The following is a 20,206-nucleotide window of genomic DNA, read 5'->3' on the forward strand; positions in this document are numbered from 1 at the left end:
AATACCTTCGTGATATATTTTAGTCATCATTGAAAACTCGTAATCAGATATAATTCCATCACTGAGACTCGCTGATAACAACGAAGATAACTTCGAGTATGCTACCGTCGCTGTGTGTAATTTTATTATGTAATCGGATAATGGTTTCGTTTGTGCAAGTACATATTTTTTTGGCGATGATATTGAGCACACCTGCAATCGTTGTTGCTGCTGAAATACAAATAGTTACAGCTACTGGTGCCATCATTGTCACCGCTGATAATATACCACCCGTTCCAGCAACAACAGCGGATACTGAATAAAAAATCACATCAACGATAACTAATCGTCGTCGATATTTTTTTACTTTTACTGTATACTGTTCGACTTGATCTTTCAACGCTGCCTGCCATTCACGCGCTTGATTGTACCTGTATTGTGCACCATCCATATATTTTTATGCAGTAACCAATTGAGGTGTTTCAGCTACAAATTCCAAACACCACCAGTAAGATGTTGCGGTTAATTTCTCATCAGCTGCTTCCAGAATAAAAATTTCTTCGGTTCCGCTATTTAATATAACAGATACAACCCCGGAAAACCTATCCGTTGAATGACGCCATAGATACGTTGTAAATATTTCAAATTTTGCACCACTGAACACAGACAAGCTGTACACGCCAGTGACTGTTGCGGTATATTTGATAGTTTTATTTTGCTGCGACCATGTTGCAAATCCCGATGATACCGTGCATACGATGTTTGTGATATGTCCGGGAGTTATTCCAGCTGGAATTTTACTCAAATTGGTTTTATTCACGATCTCAGGAATCCCCGCTACAGATGTCTTGCTGTGTTCGTTTGATCGTGTCTAGGTTAGTTTTGATATCAACGAGTTTTATGTCAATTGCGTGCGGAGTGCCGAAGAATTCTTCTGCGGTTTTTTGATGGTTTCTGCGAAATCTTGCAAAAGCGCTTATATGAACGTCATACTCGGCCCGCAGCGTGCATAGTTTACTGTCTACGTTGTCGACGTATTTTTTTTGTTGCTGCGTCTTCGTCGGATGTTGGATCTCTTAAAACTACTATTTTATTCCCGTTCATGCTTAGTTCACCCGTCATTGTGTCACCGGTATTTTTCACGCGATTAGCGACGCTTTTTGCAATTTCATTTCTGATGATTGCAAACGACATACTTGAATCTCTGATTCTACCACCGTCAGTAAATATAGGAATATTATCCGTAACTGCACCAAGTACTCGTCGAACTATATCATTCCATCTGATATTGCTCGTTTTTAGTTTTCCGTATCGATCCTGAAAAATAACAACCTCATCTGGGTCAACTCCAGCCAGGCTCATGATATCAGCGAGTTCATCTTTAGTTGCGTACTTTGACAGATCAACGTCGCCGGGTTTTTTCTTAACGCGTGAAGATCTTCTTCCGTAAATATCAACCATTATAATAAGACCTGTTGTTTAAAACGCTTTACTCGCAACGAATCGGTTGCTTGTATAATCATGCACGACTTTATGTGGCGGTCTGGATGATTTTGATATAGCGTTAAGTACATTAATTACCTCACGGCCACATACTGGCGGATCTGTCATTGTTTGTGTGGGTAGCGTTGATTACCAAACTTTTGAACCAGAGGTTCTTGCGTGGAGTGGTGCGACGTACTTGATAAATTCAACGGGTGGAACTAACCCGTATGAATCAAAATAAACAATTCCACGTGGATCAACCGCGTATGATACCCAATGAGTACCGGGTCCTGAATTCGAGTCTAGATTAATAATACCTGTTTCGAGTTTGTTTGGTCGGTCCGGCAATTGATCTCGCATAAAAACACCTCTAAAGTTTTTTATTTTTAATTTTTTAGCAACATCAAGTAAATCAAAATTTGATGCTGGAACGTCTAACGTGGAAGCCTCAGACCTCTTCCCCAGCGAGATCCCGGTAATCTTAGACCACGTCCCTTTTTTTGTGCTATATCGTCCACCAGTAATTTTTTCGAAAACTTTTTTACCCGCCGCTTCAGCAGCACCTAACGCAGCAGCTTTTGCTAACGCCGGTGCAGCAGCTGCGGCTATCGCAGGTAACGCAGCAGCTTTTTCTGCAAGTAGTGCTGGTATTGCAGCTAATAGTGGGAAAAATCCACCTATTTTAATCATATCTTTTATAGCGCTCGGAGAAAGATGTAATTGAACTCCAGTTTTTGATTCTAGGGCTTTATTGAAATGTTTAATCTGATTATTTGTCAACGATAATTTGTTTGGACCACCAACAATCTGATCTCGTTTTAGTGATATTTTAGTTCCACATTTGTTGGCGGTTTTTGATTGAAGCTTTTTGACCTGACCAGGAGTCAGAGTAACATTAACATGACTATACGACATTTTTATATAAAATATATTTTTCTAAATAACATGATTAAATATTTTCCACTGGTGCATCAACGACTCTCATTCGACCACTACCACCTTCAGGTAACATGGCTTTATCGCTGAGTATGACCGCGATTGCTCTATAATTAGCACCACCTGTATTTAATATTGCTTTAAGATGTATATCAACGACAGATTGTTTTGACAGATCAAGATGCTCCAATGAAAAATAATAAATCGGATATGATTCTTTAAAATCATTTTGTGATATTTGCAACCCAGTATCAACATTTTGATCACGTCCCATGAATGACATTAAACGATGATAGACACGTCCTATACTATTTTGTTCATAATTTAGTTGTATATTCTCTGTTGGTTCTTGCTGTCCGTCTATCCGTAAGGAAATATCTGTAATACCTAGTTTATCAAATATCATATGAGAGCGAACTTGTGAACCTAATCGATTGGTTTCCTGAAAAGCAATAAAAATATGCCGTGGTGCAGAAACACCTTGTTGTGATGCTATATGCCATGTAAACTGACCGTTAACGTCAGTTTGTATACTATCTGTGCTTGTTGTTAACCATGACAACAAGGATTTACCACCAGTGTCCATGAAAGAAATCAACTTTTGTTCTTCTGCGATCGTTGGAGTCATTACCGGCATCCACAGTAAAAGTTTCGATAATACTACAGAGCATCGTTATCATCATCCTTTCTTACAAGAACAACCGTGTGTCTAGCTCCAAAAATAACCTTTCTAAAATTTCTGCAAAATCCAAAAATATGCGATAGTGCAATTGCACATGAAAATCTTCTATTGTTTCCTAGCAACATTTTTCTACGCGCTGCAAATCCCAAGTTGAAATTTTCATTAGAACCCATTACCACTGGACCCATATCAGCATCTTGAGCAACATTACTAGTTTTCTTTGGTGTTCCTATTATATATTGATCACTTTCAGGGTGATCAGAATTATCTTTCACAAACATAATTGCGGGACCTGCTGATCTTGTATAATCATCAGAATATCTTGCTAATCCTATTATTGTTGTAGCAACGTCGACATCTTTCTGAATTGATTCAATATTTTTTCCATCGATCATATAAGTGGCGCTATCAAACAGTGCCATGATCCCATTGTTGACAAAACCAATTTTTACTGCATTTCCATAATTAGTATTATCCGTTTTTACAATTGTACCTTCTTCCTCAATAAACGCCTCAGCGGGTAAAAAGTATCTACTTGTGTCATGAACTTGTAGTTCAATTCTTCCACGTTGATCTGGTATTCGTGCGTCATAAGAATAAAACTGATAATCACGCACAGATTCATCTTTAAGCACAGGTGCTTCCATGTCAAATGCTGTGTCTGATATACGCTTGAACATTTATTATAATTATTTTCCGTTTAACACGTTGATTACCGCGTTCGGGAAATTCCACTTCCTGATATCAAACTTGAAATATTATTCCCTGATTCACCTGCTAACGCCGCTAGTTTTTGATTTGCAGCCTGATTTATTATTTTACTGACATCTGCAGGCATAATTTCAGCACTTGGTAATTTTACTGGTGGTTGTGATTTTCGTCGCAATAGTCGTGCTAGTCTTTCTTTGATTGCCGAGATAGCCCTACCAGCAACATTAACAATTGCTCCAGGACCTTTATCACGAACAATATCAATAGCTTTCATCGATAATTGTTTCGCAACTTGCGCTACTTTTGGAGCTATCCTTGTAAATAATCCCCGTACAAAATCACCAATTCCATCTCCGTAAATTGCTCTATAGGTTGGTAATCGCGAGTTTACTGCTCTGACCTGTACAGATTTACGATGATTATTATGTATGATCATCTTATTTTATTTGTTATTTATCTAACAACTAGTCATCAACAAGTTCATCGATAAGTTCTCGGTAAACTCCGATATCCATGATACCACCTTGAAATAATCGTCGACAAATATCAGATGCTTCATTAATTATTTCTGGTGAATTATTTCCACCTCGTTTTCCTCCTTTGGGAACTTCTAACCGTGACACATCATTGAGGATATTATCAGGACAAACAAAATTATTTCCCAGACCACTACCAGTAGCACCTGGTACATCATCGTCAGGATCTTCTTTTTTAGAATCTATTTTACTTGATAAAAGAGACAATTTCTTTTTCCGCTCAGTCTCTCTCTCACTCAATTCTTCTTTTTTTTTTGTCTCGCTCTTTCTTTTTTTGTTCCATTTCTGCCAGCATCCTTTCCCTTTCTTTTTTAAACTCTTCAATTGACTCCCGCTTCGACGAAGAAGATTGTTGTTGTTCTATTTGTTGCAGAGGTGGAGGAAGTTGATACTGGGCGAGTTGTTTCAGTCTCTCTCTCTATAAAGTCTTTTTACTTCTTCATTAATAATTTCATATTCTTGACCTCTAGCTTGTTTTTTGTTGTAATATACGCGATATATATATCTAATAAGATTATCATCATTTACTTTTTCATGACGAGGTTTTAAAATGCCAGATTTATTAAATATACTATTTAATATTACTTCGGGTAATTGTTCTTTTTTAGTATTTCTAATTTCTTCAACAAACCCTTTCCTAAACTTTGCAATCAATTCTACGTTTTTTTCTACTAGTTCGGGTTCAGGTGCATGTTCTTTTTGCACGTCGGCAACTTCAGCACGAAGTTTTCCAATTTCTTCAAGTATTTCCTCACCAACAGGTGGAGGTTGAGCCGCAGCTATATCAATTGGAAGATCTCGTAAAATCTTCTTTGTTTGTTTAGTTCTTTTTGCTATTTTTTTAGTTTGTGCCGCAGTTTGTTCTAATACCGAAAAAATACCCTTTTTCCTCTTCTCATCTTCGTCCGCAATATCTCCCCATATAGTTTTTTCAACAGCCGCTGCAGCTTTCTTAGTAGCTGCAGTGACGGGTTTAAACAGCTTTTTAGTGTCTTCTTCGTACTCAACTTGTGCTTCTTGCTGCGCTTGTAGATTTTTTCTAAATGAGTCTCTGACAGGAAGAAATTTTTTAATTGCTTCTAATAGTTCTCGTGCTATTCTTGCAGTATGAGATTCTGGATGTATCATTATTTTGATATAACAATTTTTTAATTAATAGCAGCAGAGAGGGCGCCTACCAATGTTGGTCGTCCGTGGAAATTAAACAAAAAGTAAATAAACACGTAGAGTACTTTATTTTTCAGCTACCTTTTCGAACTAAGGATTTATTGGTGGGGTTGGTTTCAACAAAAATAAAATCATCTCAAGGAAACGTTTATTTGTAAAAATCTGGACCTTTCTACGAGATGATTTTTTTTTTTTTTTGTCGGAATTCTTTGGTCTGTTCGCCCTCTCTGCTGCTATATATATATATATATATATATATATATATATATATATATATATATATATATATATATATGAAAAAATTGAGATGAAACATGAAATGCGTTATATAGAAAGCGAAACACAACGCATAACATTATAAGAAGATAACTTTTAAAACAAAAATTAAAAAATTAGTCTGCCTTACACTAAAAAAAAAAAAAAATCAGGAACATTGTTGTTGTAGGGTTTAACGCCATTTTTCAGCACACGATAGGCTGTACATGGCGGCCAGTATTAATGTTGGAGGAAGAACCCGGAAAACCCCCAAAAGAACCATCGACCCACGAGAAAATCAGGAACAATGGAATCAATACCTATGCTTAAGGCCATTATGAGACAGGATGATGTCCCTTGTTTTTCTGATGAAATCGTTAGAAAGTACTGTTGAATCGTTGTCTCCCAAAAGCATATTCACCGCGAAAATGCCATCAAGCTCCAATCCATTAACATGTTTATCTGAGTCTCTAAAACGGATTTTAGAGCATAAAGTGCCTGAGCTAAAGCATATTAAATCCAGCGGCTCTGAACACTACGTACAACGTCAACAATTACGTTTTATTGTCTCGAAAAGAATAGCCCGAAAGCGTGAAAATAAATAAATAAATAAATAAATAAATATAAATAAATAAATAAATAAATAAATAAATAAATAAATAAAACTGTCTCGGAAGGCCATTTTGCATCTACCGACGCTCACGAAAATTTTAATAACCAGTGACCGACATGGGTCATGTTGTTTATGTTCTTTTTTTAAAAATGTATTTATGGAAAGCACTTTAAAATGGTGTGCTTTTTTTTTTTTTTAAAAAGAAAACATTTATATTTTTCTTATAAAATGACCAAAGAATCGAAAAATTGAGTTCAAAATTAATCAGCTGAGTCAGAAGTTACGTTTTCTGCACTTTTATTTTATTGACAAGTAAATGTTATATGAATTTTGACGCGACTTTACCTTTTTACCCAGTCGAGTCTAAGGGTATAAAACAGAATTCATTTGTGTGAACGGTTCAAGAAGCTGTTGATACGTAAAATATGTATTGGACTTCCCTTTCAGTGTTTACTGTTGATTTGTTAAATCTACGCTGCTGATTTCGTGGGTATTTTATTATAGTGTCTAACGCATATTTTAGCACAATCAATACATTTGACATAGACTGAGGACCTATTCTGTTTATAAATATTACTTTACAAGAATAATGTTACTGGTGAACATGTAGAAATATGTTGTGATTTTTTTTTTCCTAGCAACAATAATGGGGGTTCTAAAAGATTACTCACTGTATACATGAAATCAACGATAAGACAATGGCAAATTTGCTCAATATTATTTATCCATGTGGACTAGACATATGACTCACTACTGTTCGGATTGAAGAGTACAAGATGGTGGGCGTGTGAAAAGCATGACTCATTGGTCGACCATCTCAAAACTTTTTTAATATCAGTTAAATTATCTTTCATAAAACTACTAATATAAAAATATATACTTCCCAAATATAAAATTTTGTTTAAATAATTGAGATAAACTAGATACTTTCATAAAATAATGAATAATTTTGCATTAATGTTGGAAACAATAGTGTGATCTGCAATCACATTTATCAAAGTTTGAGTTGATCCCCTACACACGCAGTAACATCTCGCGCAGGTGCGCTTTGAGCGAAACGGTTACGAGATTAATTGACTATCTCTACTTCAGCGAAAGACGTTTCCTAATTTCAGTGAGAATCATGTACAGCGGCGACAGACTCAAGTGTTAACCTCCGGTCGTAGACGCAAGTATTAAACTATTAGTAGGTACATGAAAGCTCTTAAGCGATTGATCCTGTTATTAATGAGCTTGCCTAGTTAGCCGCTCACTGTTGTTATCATTAGCCAAATGATTGGTGGGGGGGGGGGGGACTAGTCTAAAACCCAGCGTTTATTTACATCAGGGTTTCCACTTTCAGTGGAAGGGTTTTATTATGATTCCTAACAGATTAAAAGAATCCATATGCTATTTTAGTATGCGTTGTAAATGTATATTAATACGAGGACATACAGAAATACGGGTGCAACCCCCTCCGTCTGTCTCTGTCTCTTTCCACCTTTATTTCGGTTTCTACCAGTAAATGCCACACTCTCGCTAAATCGTGCATTTAGGGCAAGTATGCTAAGTACCTTAGTGTATTTTAGGGACCTCTAAAACGGTGACAAATGATTGTCACATGTATACATAGGCGGTTGCCATAGTAGTATTAGCACAATCTCCCGTTTGTTTGTAAAGATTTTAAAACTGAAAAGCGTCAAGGATATAAAAATCCACAAAACTTAGTAATTTTATTCATTGATGTAAAATGTCCTGCCTGACTGCCTCTGAGGGACCCAAACACTGTTAAATTATTGGTGTTTCAACACAAACAGAAGCTCATAAACGTAAACACGGAAACATACTGCTTGCTGTCCATTTCTGGTTTCAACAATAGTTTATTTCAGGTTTTTTTTAAAAGTTGCATCCAGAATTTGCATTGAGTAGTTTTATTATTTCTTTACTAATTTTTTTTATTCAAAGTGATGTAAATAAAATAGTTACAAAAGCATCGAAGCAAATCATGACTTAAGACTTGTCTAGTCCAACAATGTAAGACATAGCACATGTTGTTTTTGTTTTAGTGCTATGTCTTACTATCCAAATAACAGCCTTGTATAGCGTGTTCCAATGTCGTTGACATCGGAGTGAGTAATCAAAGTTTCAGGAAATCTCACACACTTGGCAGCCATTATCGACACTTTTCCACTAATTTATGTGTAATTAACATACTAACTGTGCTGTCTTTATCCTGGTGGAATGAAAATATGATACTAGCAAATGAACGCATTTTCATGTTCCATTGACATACATTTGAATTTCTGCAGTGCAATGGTAGTCGAGGTATGCCGAAATTCAAGTAGGTACATGATGGGGATATGTTTTTTGAACGAAACGAACCGTTTCTCACAGTTCCAATAGGCATAATATATTTGTGTTCGTTTCATTAAGACTAATATTTTAACTTAACTTGATTTCGGCATTCCCGGCTTTCATCGCTATCCAGCCAACTGAAATGAAGGCCAATGAAATTTGAAAACAGGTCCATTTCTTTTGTGAGAATCTGAATTTATTAGAGAAAAGACATCAAAGTAAGTAAAGTCTGACTAAAACATTATGACTTTGTAGAAAAGGGTCGTTACTTTAATTGTCACTTGTATGAAATAGGGGGCCCCGAGTGGTCTAAAGCGCTCTCCGTTACAGATCACTGCCATCTCATCTCTGTCAGCATGGGTTCGAGTCTCAGAATCGGTTAATGTGGGTATGCAAGAAAGCTTGCCAGTAGCTTCTCGTGGGTCGGTGGTTCTTTCTTTGGTTTTCCCGGGTTCTTCATCCACCATTAATACTGGCCGCAATGTATAGCCTATCGTGTGCTGAAAAATGGCGTTCAACCCTACAACAACAAGAAGTATGAAATATTCCAGAAAATTTGACTTTCGTAACGATGTTAGTAGACATCAAAACACACTACATAGCGCTGTTAGTTAGGCTATAAGACCTTGACGGTCTCAACATAAACAATCAGCGTCAAGGTCTTACATGTAGGACGAAATACTTGCCATGGAACACCTATGCCTAATTTGTCTACTGTATGTCAGTACATAACATATTGCAGTAGAAACCGTTTTGTTTTGTTTTTCACAGTTATCTGTCGTAAGCTTGATACTTAAAATGGTAGATATTATAAACATATTGTATGGCAATTTCACAGTTAATCTTCACATTCTTAATGCTGTTTGCATTTACAGTGACATTTTACAATGGACACCATACATTTATTTCTAAAGTGATTTTTTGTAGTTCTGTGCATATTTTAAGACAGATCATTGTTTTTTAGTGTAAGTTTTTGGACACCTTTTCAGTCATAATTAATTCTTAGCTGGTATGATGATTAAAAAAATGGGTAAGAGGTGTAGGATTTAAAAATGAAATCATTTTAAAGTTTCATGTTTAAGAAATTCACTCAGAGTTAAATTTTATTAAAAATAATCGATCTATAGTGATTTTCATACGTTTCTTCCTAACTGCAAACATTTGAAAATCAAACCTATATAAATCTAGGTGCAGTATTGGAAATTAGATGTTTGCAGTATGTAAAAAGTTATTGAAATTAAAACACTTGTATGTTGTCTTGCCACAATTCCCATCAATAAATGCATATAGAACAGGGGTCTCAAACTCAAAGCACCCTGCACGAGGGGATTTTTGATAGCCCAAGGGTCACACCACCTTTGTTATCTCTCATGATACTTTGATGCAAATCATTTTGTGGACCACAGGATATGGCTTTGTGGGCCATGTGTTTGAGACCCCTTATATAGACTGGTATGCACTGCATTCATCTGTCTTATTATGGTATTCACACATACTTTCTGTAGTTATCTAGACTAATAATTTAAATATTAAATTAAATTTTACTTGGTGCAGTGTGAAGTATGCATCAAAGACGTTTACCGTCGGGTATTTATTAATACAAATATTACTTCATTTTCATGTAAATTCAAACAACTTGTATTTGTATTATATTTTGTGTTTTGCTGTACACTGTATTGCAAACTCCATAGTAATATTTCCTTAGATATCTGCAAGCACAACACCCTTAGCTTGATGTGGCAACCCTTTCATTGAGTTGCATTGATACTTGCTCTGTGTCAATCAGTCATAGAGTCAGATAACAGTTTAGTGGAAATTCCTGCTAGTATGCCGCATAAGTGTATCCCATTCAGTTGGCTTTAATTCATTTCACAGAATCAGAATGTGTACTCAGAATAGAGTGCCAACTGTTCCGTTGATTCAGTTTGTTTTAGAAATTCTTGTGAAAACTGGTAAGAAGAAGCCAAATTTGGATTTCTTGGATCAAACTTTGTAAATAAAAAAATCAGCTGACTTAAAAGAATCTGGGGTTGGCTTACTTTGTAAATAAAATAACCTTTGTATTTGATAGCCCAAGTTGAAACAATGGGTTTATATCTCTCTGTGCCCTTCCAGGTAGGCTTTTTCACCATCCAAGCTTTTATTCTTTGCCACCTTGTTATCAGAGTTGATACAAACAGGCATTAATGTCTCAGTTTACAATAGTATACACAGCGTTAATTGTCTTTATGACTTATTTTGTAACCCATGGCAGCAAAGTTATTGTCATTTGCATTTACCATAAAAAAAAATTAATTATTATTAGTACTTTAATTATTTAATAATGATTCTATTCGTGAAATATTGACATATTGTTAGCCTGCATGTAATACTCTAATGGCTATTTTGCTCCATTCACCGTCATATGCTGGTGCATTGAAGCAGTTGTAATTTCTCTCTCTCACACTTGTTTATGGTTTTGTTGGATCCAATTTTCAGTTTGATATGACGTTGAAACCCTTTAGTAAAACCACGCCTGATTCATTTATACATCTTCATGTCAGTGAATAATATTCAGCATAAGCGATGCATACTTTGGTTACGTACATGACATCACAGGACCATACAGTTTTTGATAATCGATATTTTCCTTTGCACAAATATTGCTTATGAAGAACAAAAACTAAAAATAAATACGAATTGTACAAGGTTAGTATCTTTCAGTGTATTATCAAATAAGCATTACATTTTCACACTATTGGGAGTTGCCAGCAGATATTTCTATTAGCTTTTTTTATACTTTTTTCACAAGAAAATTACTGGAAACATAAATTTGAAATGAGTATTTAAGTGTCTCAGCTGTTTCCCACCAACTTTCACTCAATGCATGCTGTTGTAATATATTTATAAAGCAGATAATGTCGAGACAACTGGCACTTTGTCAAAATCAGGTTGGGGGTAATAACCTAGAAATGCACCAGTTCTTTTGGCCAATCAGTAATCTTCCTTTCTATGGCACCCGTTTTTAGCCTTCTAGAAGGGAGGTTTGACTAGAATGGATCATTGAGTATAAAGTTGGTGGAAATTGAGATGATTGGAAATCTTGTTCAAATGCAGGTTACTGACATTTCTTATTATAAAAAGTAATTACATATGTTACAGCTATGTTGCTTTTCAAGTTTTACTCATGATTGTAGATTGTACGGGTTATCTTGTAAACAACAACTTACATAGCTAAAACATTTCCACAAATGTTGACTGAATTTTAAGGTAAATTTTATAAACATGTTTACTGAATTTGAGCTCAGGACAGTGGGAATTCCTGGTCTACCTGAAGCTTGTCATGTTCTTTACTAAAATTTTACTAAGAATGTTCTGGCAATGAACTTTTCACCCTCATCCTGATCCGCTTGTTGCAATGTTAGGTTTTTATATTAAGGTTGTTTATATCAGAATTATTCATTCTTATCTTAACATCTGTAGTGGTTCAGTCATTTAGTTGTGTTCAGAGGATTTATTTATTTAAATTATTCATTAGAGTTACACAGTGCTCATTGACTTCTGGCCCCAATCACTATTTTTTGGAATTATTGTGAATTCATTCAATGACATTCTGGATTTTATATCATTGTGATAAATCAAAACTGTTGGCACATTAGCACACTCAAGGTTACTGGTGCATCAGCTCATTCAAGATTGGAATTCATTCAGACCACCACTGGAATTCATTATTCATTAGGAATACTCTGTACTTTTAGACTTGTGAAAGAACTTTTAGGACTGTTTGGGATTTAATTTACAATTCTGTAAGTTCCTTTTCTATTTTCACTTTGTATTCCAGAGAAATAAATTATATGTTGAATTTTACAAAACTCAGTTTTAACCTTATTCTGTTACTTAGGTTAAGACCATAGAGTTGTAAAACTTATATAAATATTTGCTGGTGTCATTACTTTAGCATGACTATATTAATAAAGCTTCACTGTGTCGAAAATACTGCAAGCTTAACAATGTCTGACCAGATGCAAATCTCATAGTTTTGCATTTCTCTGTCTCATATAATTCTTCTATATCTAGTTCACTAAGATGTGTGATAACTCATTCATGTAGACAAATTATGACCTTTAGATAACAGAAAGTGTTCACTATTAATGCAAATACCACTAAGAAATATGGGGCTGTGTATGCAGCTGCATTTCTATAACTTGTTATAAACCTTCCATAACCATTGTAGTGAAGACATCTGTATTGAATATAATTAGTACCGGGACAAATAACTGTTAGAATATACTCGTGTGCTTCGGAATTTTTTTCCTGAGCCTGTAAAGTAGTTGTCTGCTATAAGTTTCCCAAGTTATTGTCTCACCATCCCTTAAAGCCAATCAGGAAATGTATATGACTTGTTGAGATTGACCTTTACTTAGAAAAGTACAGCTTAAAATTCAAGGAAAAAGTTCTCAAGTGTTGCTCACTTTTTGGCTTGTTTCATGTTCATATTCATGCCATATCCCAACATTGATTTCATTACAAGGTATTTTAATGTGGGTAAGAAAACTTTGCTGTCGTTGATGGGTTGTGTTGTATTGAAGTAAAATCCTAGAGCAGCAATATAACAAGTTCTGTTGTACTGTATTGATCTCTGTTGAATGGTTATCCAACTGCAGACATTATAGATCCATGTCTGTCAGCCAGTTATGTGATAGTATATTTAGGGTGATGCTCTACCTCATACATGAGCGGCTAAATGAAAGCAGACCGCTCCGGTGGCCAAGTAGTTTGGAGCGTCCACCTTGGATGCGGCAGGTCATGGGTTTGATCCTCAGCTGAGTTATACCAAAAACTTACAAAAATGGTACTAACAGCTGTCTAGCTTGGGGCTCAGCATCAAGAGGTTAGTATTAGAACTGGTCGGCCTGGTGTCAGGATAATGTGACTGGGTGGGACATCATGCTACATATCTGCGGCATGATGCCCCAGTGCCCAACATCACTATAAATTGCCACACAGCAGACATAGTAGCGATATGACTGAAAAATTGTTAAAGCTAGTTTAAAAAATCCAAATTACACACTAAATGAAAGCAACAAAGTTAATATAAGGAGGCACTTTAAAAATCATTGAGGGAGTGATCCCAAAGTCTTGTTTAATTTCACAGGTTAGATGATGTATTGTAGTCCATGGCAAACATTTGTTTTACACAGGTGTTGATTGAAAAAAAACTGGTGAATTTTTCTGCATCATATGATCTTATGGCTGTTGTGTGTGTGTGTATATATATATATATATATATATATATATATATATATATATATACAGTGTATCACCTAGGGGTGCAAGACTGGAGGTCAGACTGAGTAAAAAAACAAACTGGTATCAAAACTGGGGGTCAAATTAAACATTTGGGGGTCTCTGAAGCGCAAATGATGGTAAAGGGAAACATACACACTATATATATATATATATATATATATATATATATATATATATATATATATATATATTTCCAATTTAAAACTAAACATTTTGTTGGTACATAATGGGAAGTGGATTATAATTATTGTCTCCACTGAAATACAGTTTCCCCTGATGCATATTATCTCCCCTGATGTATATTTTCTCCCCTGATGCGTATTTCCTCTGATAACTGTTGTCACTTTTGAGTGTGACCTAATCCATATTATCTCAGTTGCATATTGAATTTTATAACGTTTTGTTTCTTGCAGGGACATTGAGAAAGCCTGTTGATACAATTGGGACTGAAGCAACACCATGTCAGATTTTGAGGACTCAGATAAACCCCCAGCACCTCCAGTCAGGCTTACCAGCAACAGGCTGTAAGTTATATGTGACAAAACTTATTGTTGCCATTAAGAAAGATACCCTCTAATAGCAACCCTGTTTGCTTTTTGTCCTAGTCACCATAAGAATAAATATATTCCAGAAGGAGACTACCTCCCAATTAAGACCAATATTTTTGCTAACTTGTGCACAACGGTGTAGACCACACTATAGGTGAGGGTGTGAGTTACCGAAAAACCTCCCAAAAATCAAGGTGACATCTTCCCCATATTAGTTCTGGAAGTGCCAGAAGCTTGAGCTGTTGGAATTTTTAAAAATTTAAAGAGAATAAGCTTTTTCCAAAAGCTATAATTGTAGAATATCAAAAACTGTATTTCCAATTTTGAAGTCTTAAGATTTGTGACATAATTTCCTTCGGAGTCCTGAGATATAATGGCTTCAGTGAAACTTTTAATGGCGTCAAAGAGAATTTTTTCTTCTTCTTCTTCTTCCTGCACATTGGCTGCATGTGGCTAGACCCGTTGTTGAAATTACAAATGTGAGTAGCCTCTCAGGTTTGTCGCATTAATTTAGTTTTAAACGTAATTGAAGATTATATTCCTTGAGATATAAAGTCTTTCCTTAATAGATTGGTAGATTAATAATTCTGTATCAGGCTGTACTGTTGGTTGGTCATGTATATTACTGATGAGAGTATATATTTTATGTATATATATTTAAGCACTCACTCTCGCACACTCTTTCTGAAAACCTTTAAAAACAATATATAGGAAAAGAAACGGCACCATTTGTACTCACTTGTAAGTCCAACTTCAGACAGAATATGCAGATCTGCTATTATGATGTGCTGTCAGGTCTGGGTCTCTGCAATTTGTTAAGAGTAATCAGTAGAACCTGATCAACCTGAATATTATTTAATTGAAGATCAGGGTTAATATTGTTTGCCATTGGACTCGATTTAGAAGACAGTATATATGGTAAGTTTTCTTTAGGCTAGTAATTTAGAAACATGCTGAGTTGCTGTTGTTAATTTATATTAAACATTTATATTAAATTATAAGTTGTTAATTGTGAACCCAGTGTACCCACCTTGAGACTATAATGTTTTAGGGTAATTTAAAAACTAATTCACTCCCCATGCAAAACTGGAAAAGTCTCATACTTTTTTACTTGCCTGGAATTGAGATTTTCAGGAAATTAGACAATATATTAAAATCATTTCATGCACGCTCAATTCAGAATTTGTTTCCAAGTATAAATTTGACTTGCCCAAGAAATATTGTATCATGTCCTTCTCGGCAGGGCAAGAGATTTTTCACTGTGATAATAATGTTTGATTACTTGTGTCTAAATATTTTAAACCTTGTATGTAAAAAAATAATTGTCTTTCCACTATGTGTGGTTCATGGAATAATTAGTAATTCACTATCCATTGTTGGATGTTTCTCTGGTTATTGTCACTCTTTAGTGATACCCTCCATCTGCCATCTATAACTCAATCTCTGTCAAAACTATTGGGTGGCAACTATAAATAAGTTGTCCATAGGGTATCCATCTGCAAAAGGGGTATAGCTTTTGATCCTCTTTCTGTGGTGGGGATGGGTTCAATAGTCTGCTACACAAATGATGTCAGTTATAGTGACATGTTGTATATTTTTAACAAACTCAAGACATACAGTTTGAGCAGGGTGATGCACAATACATATAATAGATTTTGGTTATGACCCAAGGGTCAGGGTTCATGGGATCATGGGTTGTGGTCTGTATAGTCCTTGTGGAGGGGAAGATATGTAATAACAAGTGTAAGGGTTTGCAATGTTGAACTGTGGAATACCTTTTGTTTTCCAATTCATTCTAGCTATTGAATAACTGAGTACCACCACCTGAGTAGTTGAAGTTAGTTGGTGTACAGGTTTATGGTACAGTTAGCATATGGTTTTTACTTGACTCCCGTGGATCACTTACTTGTACCTCACCATTCGGAAAAGTAATTTGGAAATATTTTTTTTCTCTTTTATAGGGATGTCAGTGTTACACAGGAAAATAAACCACTGCCAAAAGAACCAGACAGCAGAGATGAAAAACGCAAAATCAAACCACAAAAAAGTAAGTAGACACTTTAGAAATAAATCAGTTGGAGAGATGGCTGTCTGAGCTGTATCAATGACCAGTACAGTCCTATTTGCAATAGAAAATTTGTTGCAATTTGTCGTTATTTTTATTGTCTGGGTCTGTACAGTTGTTAGAAGTAATCAGCAGATCAAACAACATAGACCCTAATCTGTAGGCACATCATGCTAAGGCAGATCAGGCTCTTTGTTGTTTGCAGTATGACTCAACTTATAATTGAGTATATATGGTAATATTATTTAGATTGTCTTATTCAAATTTTGTTATTGATGTTACCTGTTGTTTCATTGGGAAATAAGAGTGAAAGTTACATTGTGTTCCTAAATATAGTATTTTAAAAAAGATAAAGTTGGCATTTCTGGCTCCAAATTGAGGGAAATCCTAATTTCTAAACCAAAGAAAGGTCACTTGGAAAGGATGGTTAGAGGTAAGGGTTGTAAATTATGTGAGCTAAGTTGGACACTGATCTATTGTTCTAATGATTACTCCTACCAAATTACATACACTCCGATCCGCTGGTGCGTTATGCTACAACAGATCTGGGTGTTCCAAGAAAGTTTGGACAAAGTTGCTTTAACCCTCTTAACTGTACTTTATGATGTCTTTTTAGATAAAAATCTGGTGTTCTTGGATTGCATTCAGATTATGTGCATTTATTCATCTATACACTATAGATTTGATGCAATCTTGCATGGTCATGAGATGACACTGAGTCCACAATTTTATATCCCAGACAGAGGGCGGGCAGGGGGGATGAGTTCTTTGCAGATCACTCATGTCTCACCTATGTCCACTTGAGTTTGATTCTCGTCTCAGCCAGTATGGGCATTTGAGAAGAAAGCTTGCCAGTAACCAGGTTCTTTTCGAGGTTTTCCCATGTTCTTCCTCCAGATATACTGGCTGCTGTGTATAGCCTTTCATGTGGTGAAAAAATGGTGTCAAACCCACAAAACCATACCTAGCTAGTCTTGGGTCTTTGTTGTATGTGGTGGCACAATTTATCCATCCCAGAGTTTTTGCTTGCCTAGTTGATAATTTTAAATGCCTGGGAAAGATTTGAATGGAACATTCCAGATACGTACTGTGACTAGATAGTGTATTGCACATCATAGTCAAGTCCTGACCTCAAAGGTCAAGCATTGTTTCTCTTTAGACTCACTTGTGCATCAGAGAACTCCAAATTTTTACTTTGGCCTGCAGTTTGATGCCAAAGGTTTTTTATGGGATTTTTATTTGCTCAGTGTGAGCCACCAGTTCTGACATCAAGTTTTTCACTCTCGGTCCTGCACCATTTTAGGAAACACTGGTCAAGATTACAGCAAGGGAAACTGTAACTCCGTGACCTGTATCATGTTGTGTATTCAAAACTATTTTCAGGGATTTTTACTAGGTCATACATCATAACTAGGTGGTATGTTGTTTATCAAATTCAGGACTCTTATCTTAATGTCGACATCACAGCAAGGGAAAATGTAACTTTGGTATATGATTTCATGACCAGGATGCAATTTTAATCCACTGATTAAACTGCATGTGTGTGTGTGTGTCTATATATATATATATATATATATATATATATATATATATATATATATATATATATATATATCTTGTTAGCATGTTGCATACTGCAGCCATTTTCTTCTAGTTCTAGGTCATTGCTTGGAGACATCTTTGCTTTGTTTGGCAGTAACTGTATGATTCAGTATCCATCTTGGCTTGATATTATCTAGATATCCATCTTGGCTTGACATTATCCAAATATCCATCTTGGCTTGATATTATCCAAATATCCATCTTGGCTTGATATTATCCAAATATCCATCTTGGCTTGATATTATTCAGATATCCATCATGGCTTGACATTATCCAAATATCCATCTTGGCTTGAAATTATCCAAATATCCATCTTGGCTTGATATTATCCAAATATCCATCTTGGCTTGATATTATTCAGATATCCATCATGGCTTGACATTATCCAGATATCCATGATGGCTTGACATTATCCAGATATCCATCTTGGCTTGATATTATCCAGATATCCATCATGGCTTGACATTATCCAGATATCCATCATGGCTTAACATTATCCAGATATCCATCTTGGCTTGATATTATCCAGATATCCATCATGGCTTGATATTATCCAGATATCCATCATGGCTTGATATTATCCAGATATCCATCATGGCTTAACATTATCCAGATATCCATCATGGCTTGACATTATCCAGATATCCATCATAGCTTGACATTATCCAGATATCCATCATGGCTTGATATTATCCAGATATCCATCATGGCTTGATATTATCCAGATATCCATCTTGGCTTGACATTATCCAGATATCCATCATGGCTTGATATTATCCAGATATCCATCATGGCTTAACATTATCCAGATATCCATCATAGCTTGATATTATCCAGATATCCATGATAGCTTGACACATAGCTGCCAACCCTCACGAATTTGGTGTGAATTTCACGACTTTTTCAGTGATTCACGAATTCACGCCGTAAGGCAAAAATTCACAAATTTTCCGATCCTCAATTATTTTAAATCTTTAATAAAATAACCGATTTCCCGTTAAGCGCTAGTCATGATATTCACAGTTGCCGAAATGGTCCGGTACCGCTGGTCACGATATTAGTAGATCTACAGCCGATTAGTACAGTTGGCCCAGTGGCAAGCATTTTAGCCTATTTTAATCTATATGTATAAGAGTAGTTTTAGAAATGCTTTTGAGAGAAACTGGGGCCTAACCGGAAATTTGCTCCGCGCATGCGTCAAAACACTGATTCGAGTTACCGTTCAGCATCGCATGTACGATTTTGAAAATGTCTTCACCGCCAAGGAAAAATAAATGTATTACTCAAAAAGTGAAGTTTAATTTGGAATATATCAAAAATTGGCCGTGCATTCTGCCATTAAACATTGATATTCATTCATGCTTTTTGCACTCAGTGTGCCATCGCAGAGACGATGTAAGGAAGAATGTCGGTTGCAAAAAACACGTAGAAGTTGGGAAAATTAAGAATTCGCAGATTTCAGCTCTGGAATATTTTAAACCATTGGTGGAAGACCTGCAGGCTACCAACGCTTAAGCATTATTTGTGAGTTTTCTTGTGTCAAACACAATCTACCTTTATCAGCTGGAGACCATGCTAAACATTTGTTCTGACATATGTTCCCGGACTCAAAAATCGCTTCCAAATTTTCCTGTGGAAGAACCAAAAATGCTGCAGCTCCTGTGCATTCCTCACAGCAACGGTAACAGCGAAAGAGTATTTTCTTTAGTGAGGAAAAATAAGACAGACTTTAAGGCCTCCGTAGCTGCAGAAAATTTGTCAGCAATTTTAGTCCCCAAGATCAACCAGCAGGCAAGAAGTCGGAACTGTTTAGAAAACAAATTTACGATGAAGCAGTTGAGGAAGTTCAAGTCTGCCACAGTATCATGTCTTGATAAATAAATATTTCTGCATATATGTAGTGTTTTATTTTTATTTTGCGAACTTTATATAGTGTAGTATTGACGGTCGGAGTAGTAAGAGTGAACGGAGTTATTGTCATGGTATTATTCACGAATTCGTGTC

The 20,206-nt window shown here is 35.7% G+C and overlaps 1 protein-coding gene across 3 annotated transcripts in view; it reads left to right on the forward strand.

The window, feature by feature from the left end:
* The first annotated feature begins 7,408 nt into the window (after window positions 1-7,408).
* The window catches only part of LOC149800049 (serine/threonine-protein kinase PAK 2-like), a 96,414-nt gene continuing 83,616 nt past the window's right edge, over window positions 7,409-20,206 (forward strand). The window contains exons 1-3 of one of the 3 annotated variants that reach the window (XM_089959590.1): window positions 7,409-7,554; window positions 14,401-14,511; window positions 16,497-16,582. In XM_089959590.1, the coding sequence (XP_089815716.1) occupies window positions 14,447-14,511; window positions 16,497-16,582 (151 nt within the window). In that variant the 5' untranslated portion in view covers window positions 7,409-7,554; window positions 14,401-14,446. The remainder of the gene's footprint in view (window positions 7,555-14,400; window positions 14,512-16,496; window positions 16,583-20,206) is intronic. The other 2 variants (XM_089959589.1, XM_089959591.1) reach the window with 2 other exon arrangements.

This window comes from Sinohyriopsis cumingii, chromosome 5 (genome assembly GCF_028554795.1).
Source record: "Sinohyriopsis cumingii isolate HCF-2022 chromosome 5, ASM2855479v2, whole genome shotgun sequence".
In the NCBI taxonomy this organism is placed as follows: Eukaryota; Metazoa; Mollusca; class Bivalvia; order Unionida; family Unionidae; genus Sinohyriopsis; species Sinohyriopsis cumingii.